The sequence below is a fragment of the Anser cygnoides genome, chromosome 1, assembly GCF_040182565.1.
Source record: "Anser cygnoides isolate HZ-2024a breed goose chromosome 1, Taihu_goose_T2T_genome, whole genome shotgun sequence".
NCBI lineage: Eukaryota > Metazoa > Chordata > Aves > Anseriformes > Anatidae > Anser > Anser cygnoides.
In genome coordinates this window covers 211,131,333-211,140,978 of record NC_089873.1, presented here as the reverse complement: position 1 = coordinate 211,140,978, position 9,646 = coordinate 211,131,333, and the positions used below count along the sequence as shown (strand labels likewise).

Here is a 9,646-nt window from a genome sequence, read left to right as displayed (position 1 = left end):
TAGTGAAGCCGGTCTTGAGAGCGGTGCTGCTGGAGGCAGGAAGGCACTGCCTTCATCTGCTTCTGGAGATTTCTCTTCTCATCAGACGTCCCCAGATACAGCAGGGAAATTGCTCATTTCCCAATGAAATGCATCAAAAAATCCTATATTTTCCTAACTTCCTCTTACTATCCATCAAGTCGGGGCTCAGACTTGTTTATAACGTACTTACCGAAAAGACGGCATGATCAGATCCCAGCCTAACTAAAAACAGCCTTCGCCACTGGCTTTCACGATTAAAAACACAAGGAAAGGAGCGAAAACCCGGGTGCTGTGACCCGTTGGTGGGTTTTACAGGACGGCCATACCCGGCCGAACAGCCCAGCCAAATTCGGGACACCCTCGGTCCCGCGTCCCTCCGCCCTGCTGGTGCTGAGCTAGGGCAAGGAGCCGGGCGGTCCCTTGTTGAATTCCAGCAGCGTGGCAGGGCTGATCAGTATTCCTGTGGGGGCGCAGAGCTGGCGGGCTGCGGCTCTGCGAACAGCTTTCGTCTCGTTCGGCTTCCCGAACCTGCCGGCAGCTCCCGCAGCAGCTTGGGGCGCTGGGAGAGCATCGCCGGCGCGGTCTCGCTCCCCGCGTCGGAGCCTAGACGCGGTCAGAATAAAACGCTCTGGCTTTCCTGCTGCTGCAGGGCTGAAATTCTCAGCACCAGGGAGCTCCTGGTGAAAGCAGCCTGATTTTCACACGTGTGCTCATTGTAAGAATGAGGTCGAGTTTACAGGTCTGGAAACCCGTGAACTCGGCCTAATTCTGCCTTCCCAACAGCGGCACATCTCCCCCTAATACACGAGAAGGTTCCCTGGCACAAAACAAACACAAGAAGGGAATCAGACTTGGATTTACTTGCCCTCCCTGCCCAAGCGTGGACGACAGGCACCGTCCTGGGGAATTCCCCAACCTTCTTTGCACTTGGTCCTTTCGAGGCACACCCATTTCTCCCCTTCCAAAGGGCTGTTGTAAAAAGAAGGCTGACTTCAGAGATCCAAGGGAAAACGCGTCCTTTGTGGCGTGAAAGGCAAATGAGAAACGGAGGAGTGATTTTGCACACGCTGCCTGCCAAACGGCTCCAACCTTCCTGCCTCTGCCCTCCGAGGCTTTTTGCTGTTACTCAGTGATTGTTCAGCTGCTCGGGGATGATCATCCCCAACCCTCCCAGGGCTCCGAGGCTCCATTCATGTTGGCAAAGCTCTGACTGAAGCAGCTGTACGAGAATAACGCCGTGTTCCAGCCTTCAGCTGCAGTAAAGGGCAGGATGGCCCCTTCCACGTCAGTAGCATCCGGGAGAATTTGCTTGCAGCGACAGAGAGTGGCTGCAGGAGTCTGCGTTTGGGCTGGGAGGACAGGGGCTCCTCCTCGTAGCAAAGTCCCTGCTGGCTGCCACCTTTTTGACTGACAAAAGGCAACCGGTTCTCCGATTCTAGATCTCTAAGTCATGAAGTCTAAGCCTTTGATTCTAAATTCGAGCAGAGATTTGCCTCAGCAAGCAGTGCAGGTTAGCACAACGACCTAGCGATTTCTGCAGCCCTAAACCTGCAGAAACGTTCACAAACCAAAAGCAAAACATGCAGAAAAAAGCTGAAGAACTGAGAAAAGTGAAACATTTCACTGTGGACCCCATTCCCCCAGAGAAAAAAAAAAAAAACAGACGGTTATAAACACGTGTATTTCTTTTTATTGAGACGGGATGCTTGACAACAGGGGAAATTTCTCTGAAGTCACAAATTTATCAATACAGCGCTCGTAAAGCCACCTTCTGGAGGCTCGAGCAGCTGAAGAGGAGAAGCATCACGCTCCCAGGGATGGCTCTGAAAGGGACGGAGTGTTCTTCCTCCTCTCAGCTCATCTGCGCTAGCAGCTCCTCGAGTTCGGGTCGGGCTTTCAACCGGCTCTTGAAGTCAGCTTCTGTGTGCTGTGGAGGGAGGTGAAAACCAAGCAGATCAAGATCACCTTGGTTACTTTTTCCGAGTCAAAAGGAAGATAAACCCTCTCCTGAAGAGGAATCGACGAAGAGTAAAATGAAAGAAAGCCAACTGAAGCCAGCGGGACGCCTTCCTGGCAAGCACCAGGCCGTGCGTCGTCACCGCGCGGCCGCTCGGCAGTTCAGCCTCGTCGGTCCCTCCTCACCCAGCTACCTGCCGCAGGTCCGCTGAGGTGAGGAGGCACCAAAATTTACCACCGGGTAAACAGAAAACTGGGGCAAGCTGTTGACCGTGTGTTAAGTGCAGCTACCAAAGCAAAGCATGCTTTTTTCAAGCGAGAAATTCCATTTTGGAAGAGAGAGCACTGGTGTCGTGCTCAAGAAGTCAGCTGAAGACGTCCAGACCTGCCTCTTTCTCCAGAATTTCAGAAGAGCGTCCCGAAGCTCAGATCTCTTCTGCGTTGCCAGTCTCACGGAGCCAGCTTGGGTCTTTCCCAAGGGCTTCCTGCATCAGACCGCGATGACTTTGCAAATGGCACAATGTCACAGCTCTCCCTCCAGAGGCAGAGCCATCAGCCAAAATTTAAAAAAGAAAAGGCAGTCCTAAGGCAGGGATGGGACTGTGACCAAAGCAAAGCAGATTACTGGACTCGAGAGACCTCCTCCTCTACTCCACTTTGCAGATACGGAAATAATTAAATATGCTACAAAGGCCAACGAAGGGAACTGCTTTCACATTTGAATTTAGCATACTGCTTTCCCTTTCCTGCTGCAAAAATCTACTCCCTGAATAAGAAAAAAAACCTCCCCTTCTGCAGAAAACAAGCAGGACCCCTTCCAGAACTCCCTCAAAACGGGGCGCAGTATTTGGCTTTCCCATCTCAGCTTTGCTACCAACTGCTCCACGCAATTCCTGATGATTCCCAGACAGGCGGCTGTGGATTCTGACTCGCAGGGAATCCGCGCGAGCGAAGGAAAACAACTTGTAACTTGCCATCCCCTACAAATCTCTGGACCTGGCTGGGAAGGCGCCTTCTGCGGCACTAATTCTAGAAGGCTAAAAGGGAAATAAAACTCAGCAGGTGTTAGAGGGAACAGCTTTTGATAGATCAAGTGAAGGCCTGGTTCTGGGAGATCTTGGGTGTCCGTAAGTCTCGAGCAGACGCTGGCAGCCTCGGGAAACAGGTCCCGTGCTTTTCCAAGCAAATTCATAGCAAGCACCACAGCCGCTTTGTAAACGCGGAGACGCCAGTGAAACGAAACGTACCTCTTTCACTAGCAGATGGACCCCTTCGGGCTGGTTGCTCTGAACGATTTCCAGCAGTATCGGAGCAAACGTTGAACTCAACCCGCTGACCTGAAAGGATAAACGAAGTACTGCGGGAGCAGAACGCCAAACGCAGAACGGACTTGGTTGGTTTGTTTTACTAACAGCACGGGAAGAGTCCACTCCAGCGCGCGCCAAGGGCTGTCAACCACTTCGTTACGGAAGCAGGCTGTTTCACGTGCTCACCCCTCACGCGCGGCACAGCCCCGAGCTCTTGTTTTGGCTCTCCTCTGTGAACGCCGTGCTTCCCGTCCCCCTCCTCCACCTGCGTGACAGCTTTCAGCCCCGCAGGCTCTACCGCGCTGTTCACTCTCAGTGGAAGCACGCTTCTAGCCCCTTTTCCACGTTGCGCAGACGCGTGGAAGTAGATGCAGGGAGTCTTAACCACGCACGAAGGTCGTCTTTACTTCAGGTGAGGCTAATAAAAAGCCGCTGGGGCAAACCCGCAAGCTCCAGCATTAACCTCACGCTGACTCCCTAGAGAAAAAGTCTGCCTCAAGGTTCAGAACGTAATTCTAGAGCAAGGAACACACTACACAGGGGGAAAGAATCATTTAGCAGAAGTGCTTATCTCAATCAGTTGTATAAATCTGAAGCTGATCCTAGCAGTATTTTTCCATTTCATCGAGTTTGTCCAATTGTTCACCCTTAAACATGATTTTTCTACCCCTTCTGTCAAGCACTGTGCATAAAACAGGTAACACATCTGGCTGAGGCAGACAATCCAGGAACCCCTTCTCTGTCTTCTGCTTTCTGAGTAGAAATGCCAAGAAATCTAATTAGACTTCTTTGCGCTTCCATTTATGCGGAAATTACACACAAATGACACAAGTTTGGGACTTAACTCCTGCTGTCAACGGGATTTTGAGCGCCTGAGACAGGAGGTGCCGTACACGGACCGCAGCGCTGGAAACAAAGCCCAGCTCGTACCTGGATGACCCTCTGGTGGGTAGTAAGGACGGCGTCCAGCTGCATTTTGGAACCTCGCTCTTCCAAGAACAGCACTTCGTTGGTTTTGGTGGGCATGGCGTAGCTGCAGAAAGCACAGGTCAGGGCTTAGGACGGGGGGATCGGCGCTACCTCACGGGAATGAATCAACTTCCAGCAGCGGAGAATGTGGAAGGAGATTAACTTTTCATGAGAAATTAATTATGCAAACAGCGTATCGTGCAAATCAAGCCCTGGCAGAAGCTGGGGGTTTTACTGGAAAGAGATAAGGGGGAAGCTTGCAGCACTAGAGCCAGAAGAAACCTCTTTCAGCTACAAACACCAGCACAGGAAGAGAACTTTTAATTTCTTTATAACTGAAGGGGAGCTTTCAAGCAAAACTTCTGGCTGAACCGCCACACCTGCCTCTGATCTCCCGCGCCACTCCGAGCACCACCTCACAACCTCCGCCTGCTCCCATTTCTCACCCGGAAGAATATTTCCTTCTCCCCATTTTGCCTCGCCGATTGCGAGGCTTTCAAAGCACAGATCGTTTCTTTCTGCCTACACTGAACTTCGCACATCGAGTCCGGCCTCAGAGGGCACAGGCACGAGGCGAGGCGAAGACACTTCACGCTGGAAGTGCTTTCAGTGGCCTGAGGCTGGGGGATTTCCCTGATTTTCCCTTTCAAGCACATCACCACGGACGGCGCTAGAATTTCTTCAGAGTTGCTGCGTATCCCTCTTGATAGATGCCTGGGAGACGCTGACGTGCCTCAGCTTTTAGTGCACGAGGTGTCACAGAGAGACCCCAAACAAGCGATCTGTGAATTCCGGATTTCAGATCCACGTCTGTCAGTTCAGCACAGTGGATGAACAGGAAGAAAAATGACTTTTTGGTCTTTTTTAACCAGCACGAAGCCTGAACCACCGCTTATACTCAGAGGTACACCTGAAGAGGACATTTCAAGTAACTGCCACTAGTATTTTTACTTCCTTACAACAACATAGCGTTTCTCTCGGTGACTACAGTTCCTCAGATGCACTGCAGAAGCCAAGAAGCTCTGTAACACTCTTCGAACTCACTCAAACCACCAAAGCTGCCATCAGGGGTGCACCTGCTACAGAGATCTGCTGTGCAACAGAAGCATCCTTTACTAAGGCACCCGCTACTGAGCTAACGTTGCGGGTAGCTCTCCCAAAACCTTCACCCTGGGTTTCCCAAGCTCACGCTGGTTTGTTTAGCACCACTTGCTTGTTGCACGACGTACGTGCAGAGGGACGAGCCTGGATGAAACGCTACAAAGAAAAAAAAACAGCAGCGGAAGTCAGCAATATTTATGCCCGCGTTCCTGGGCTCAGCACCCCCACGCTTTAGCTTTTCTCTCAGAGGAATGAAGCTACACTTCTTCCCTGAGGTTTGTTCAGTGCCTGAACAGTTCTGTTTCAGCCTCCCATAAATAAAAAAACTCCACAGACAAACAAGAGAGCTAGCAGAGAACACCGGGCAGATGACATAAGGTTTGGATTTGTACGTGGGAATCTATCACAAGGATCATCTCGTGCCCTTTGCCACAAGGCGTCGTCATCTACAAGCCTCACGACGCACCGCGATTGCGCGGGATGACAAACGCACAGAGCCACGTCCTTTGTACCTTTCGCTCACTCTGACGGAGAACTGGTTGCAGAGTTTGTGCACATACTGAGCAAAACGCTCCACGAGACACATATCATAGGAAGTCAGCTGGATATTGACATCCCCGTACTCATACTCGGTCCCAGCATTTATCTCTTTCATCTGTACTTTATCCTTTTTCCTCTTTGGAACCTGTATTAAGGAAAAAAATAAATAAGAAAGCGTCTTTTTTCTGAACGCGGCTGGAAATAAAACACATTAACCCTTGCCAAACACAGGAGACTGCCCTACTCTCATCTGACAAAGGTTTGCTGAACTGTGCTGAACACATCACAGCCCATCTGTGCTCGCTTTCCCTAGCTATAAAACCGGGCTGACATTATCTTAGCAGATGTTCTCAAGTTGAGCAGTTCAGCTCTTGGATGGCAGAACCACAGAAGCCGCAGAAAAAATACGTGCCTACCATGATTAATTTCTTCTTCCAGGAGACACCAAAGATGAGAAAACAAACTGCTTTCATTTCAGCTCCCGCCTCCGAGGCAGCTCCCTGGATGAGTTATCGTTACCTCATTTTGCAAAAAAAAACTGTCCTCCTTCCAAATTTCAGGGAATGTAAAAAGTTTAAATGCAAATAAGAGCTGCTCACAACGCTCGGCAACGATCTGAAGTTGGTTTGTCAACTTCATCATCAGGAAGACCTTCCTCCCTCCCGGGCTACTCGTTAATTTAAACAGGAGCGTGGTGGACAAAAGAAAGTATTTGGGCAGCATTGTACTTCATAACAGTTTCTACTGAGAGATGTAGCGGTAAACTGTTACCTGCCTCCTTTTTAATACCGTTCACCAGCCACGGATTTAATAATATCAACGTTTTAATCAGCCTGTAAATAGACGGGTCGGTGAAAGCAAGAAGAGTAAGGGAGTTTTTATGCCTACCTCCTTCGGGAGTAGATGTTTATACTTCCCAATGCCATGTGTAGGACGGGATTTGTACTGTCTGTGGCAGCTCACGAGGGCACCACCTTAAAATCAAAGCAGAGCAAACACGTTTTCTGCCAAACAGCACACATCCCCTCTTGGAACAAACAGCCACGGGTGCTTCACAAGCCCAGAATCCTTGCTGGGGACAAGGATTTCTCCTTAGTTCTTTGAGGGAAGGCAAAGGCAGACCAAGGCTTCAGCGGTCTCTACCCCACGCGAGCAGCCCGTGTAGCCCATCAGGCTTGCTACAATTCACAGTCGGTTACGGGGAGCAACCCGTAAGGGAGGTAGAGATTAAAAGTGACTCATTTCCCAGGCAAATTCTCAAGCAAACAAAACGAAAAAAAAAAAAAGAGGCAGGCTTGTCAGCACCAGTGGATGGTGAGGATCCTAATGAAACGTTGCATCTGTCTCCTCTTACGTGACAGCAGCGATGTTGTTATGATGGATCTGAGCCCGCTTAATTTTAAATCCAGCCTGTTCAAATATTCATATGCTAGGAAGCCAAATCAAAATGGCATCAGCTTTTATTTATACTTCCTTCTCCAGAGTAAAATGAAACCCTCCACAGCTTTCATTTTAATAAACGAAGCTCAGAACAGCAAAGAGAAGCTGAGCACCAAGGATCTAAGCCACTTGGTTACACTTTGCCTCCATGTCAAAATCAAATTCTACTTCAAATTTAAACAGAGGACTCCACCAGCTCAACAAATGTTAAAGTGGAACCTCCTGTGGGTATAACTCACTTCCTGGGCAGCAGTAGAGCAACAGGGGCTGGCTGGTGCCACCCTGCAGCGTAACGCCATGAACAGGAGCATCTGCCCAGCCAAGAAAGGGGAAACAGGAGAAAAGGTTAGGGGAAAAAAAAGGTATAGGTGGAAGCGCAACAGCACGCGCTGGGGTTATTTAACCAGCCAAAATGTGACTGACAAAAAAAAATCAAAAGGAGACGTGAACACTCAAATGTGAAATATTTATGTAGATAAAGTTTGTCTTGCATGGGATTGATGAGAAGCCTTACCTGCAGCACACAGACGGCTTTCTCGGGGTGTTGCTGCTCTGTAGGAAACAAGACAATTATTATCTGTAGGAAACAAGATAATCATTAAAACTCCAATCTCACACAGCTATGGAAACGCTACATATCTGGCCGATCTCCGCAAAGCCTCAAATCCATCAGCCACGGATCAGATCCTGCTATCAGAGACTCTCTCCTGTCCTCATCCTAGAGGTCTTTCACCTCCCTGATTTCAGCTGAAAGTCTTCCCTCCACAATCAGAAAACTTTCCTTATCAAGAAGTACTTTTTAAAATCGCGTATGTCTTCTGACCCAGTCTGTAGCAGCGATCAAGTGTTCTTAACCCCTTATGCTGTGTTTTGTTTAACAGATTTGATTTCAAACCACTCACCTGCTAAGAGCGAACACCTGCTTCAGCAGCATTCCCTTCTTCAGGCACAGCACCTGCACCGCAGTCACAAAGCAAGCTCGGTGAATTTTCAGCGGCGCCTCCCAGAACATACCCCTCGAAACAACACCCCAAACCCTCCGAACGCGCCAACAAACCTCCCGATCCACCCACGGCTACCGCTCCCCACAACACCACCGCCACGCAGAGGGAAGTGACAAAGGAGGAGGGTGATGGTGACTACGACGAGGTTCTCCCGCACCCCCCTCACCTTCCTTTGAAGGAGTCGGGGTTGGAGATCCTCCTCCCTGCGGTTACAGATCCCACTCGCCCCTCGCACCGCCCCAACGTCTCCGGGCTACAACGGTCACGCGAACAACCCTTGCGCTTGCCCCAGCTCCGCGCGGACCAGCGACAACGCAGCTCGGCCATGGCGGAGCGAAAAAGGGAGCGTTGCTCTGCCGTCACCACAGCCCTGGTGGGCTGCATCTGGTTGACACCCTCGCCTCGCCACCAGAGAGATACGGCGTGGGGAGGACCGGAGAGCTGAAGGGTCCCCGATGGTGGTGACAGGGCTGGGGGCTGTCCTGGACCCTGTGGCACTGGGGTGGTCCCTGGGCTCCCAGGGAGGGGTGGGGAGGCCCTACACCTCCAGACCCATCACCAGTAACAGAATCTGGGCCTGTCACAGAATCATTAAGGTTGGAAAAGCTCTCCAAGATCATCTGGCCCAACACCCCCCTACCACCACTGTCCCCCACCAAACCATGTCCCCAAGCACCACGTCCAGCCTTGCCTTGAACACCCCCAGGGACGGGGACTCCACCACCTCCCTGGGCAACCCGTCCCAACGCCTGACGGCCCTTTCTGAGAAGAAATGTCTCCTCATTTCTCCTAATTTCCGACCTAATCCACCTCCCACCCCATTACCTTGGACCCCGCCGCGCTCATCCCCACAGAGCCGCGTCCGCCGCCCAAAGCGCTCCCCCCGCACCCCGCGGCCCCCGCCCCGCGTTCCGCCGCCTGTCCCCTTTCCTTTTGGGGCGTTATAGGGCGAAACCCCGGCGGTGGGGGAGCCGCAGGGGGATGGAGGAGGGATGGCGGCAGGCAGCGGGGGCTGCGTGGGGAAAATGTCTGCTTGTGCTGACGGGGGAGGGCAGAGACCGCCATAACGGGCATTTGTACAGCGCAGGAGCAAACAGGGGACACTCCTGCTGCGTAGAAGGGAAAACACACTATCCCTGTCCCTATCTTTGTCCCTGTTTTTGTCTCTGTCCCTGTCTTTGTCTTTGTTCCTATCCCTGTCTTTGTCCCTATCCCTGTCCTTGCCCCCACACCAGGGCCAGCGCAGCGCACCCAACCCTGCCCGCTCGCCGCTTCGCCTCGCTACCCGCCGCCCGCCCCCGCGGTCTG

General features: G+C 51.5%; 1 protein-coding gene across 2 annotated transcripts; it reads right to left on the bottom strand.

Moving 5' to 3' along the window:
- Positions 1–1,688: 1,688 nt before the first annotated feature.
- On the bottom strand, positions 1,689–9,355 carry MRPL48 (mitochondrial ribosomal protein L48). 2 transcript variants are annotated; one of them, XM_048047981.2, is made up of 8 exons: positions 9,164–9,355; positions 8,237–8,289; positions 7,849–7,886; positions 6,783–6,868; positions 5,867–6,039; positions 4,215–4,317; positions 3,225–3,314; positions 1,689–1,948 (listed from the first exon to the last, which is right to left on the bottom strand). In XM_048047981.2, exons 1-8 carry the CDS (start codon positions 9,182–9,184, stop codon positions 1,874–1,876), a joined length of 639 nt encoding a protein of 212 aa, XP_047903938.2. In that variant the 5' UTR covers positions 9,185–9,355; the 3' UTR covers positions 1,689–1,873. The 2 variants fall into 2 exon arrangements, with proteins under 2 accessions (XP_047903938.2, XP_066846159.1); XM_066990058.1 differs by lacking the exon at positions 9,164–9,355 and adding an exon at positions 8,505–8,757.
- Positions 9,356–9,646: the final 291 nt, after the last annotated feature.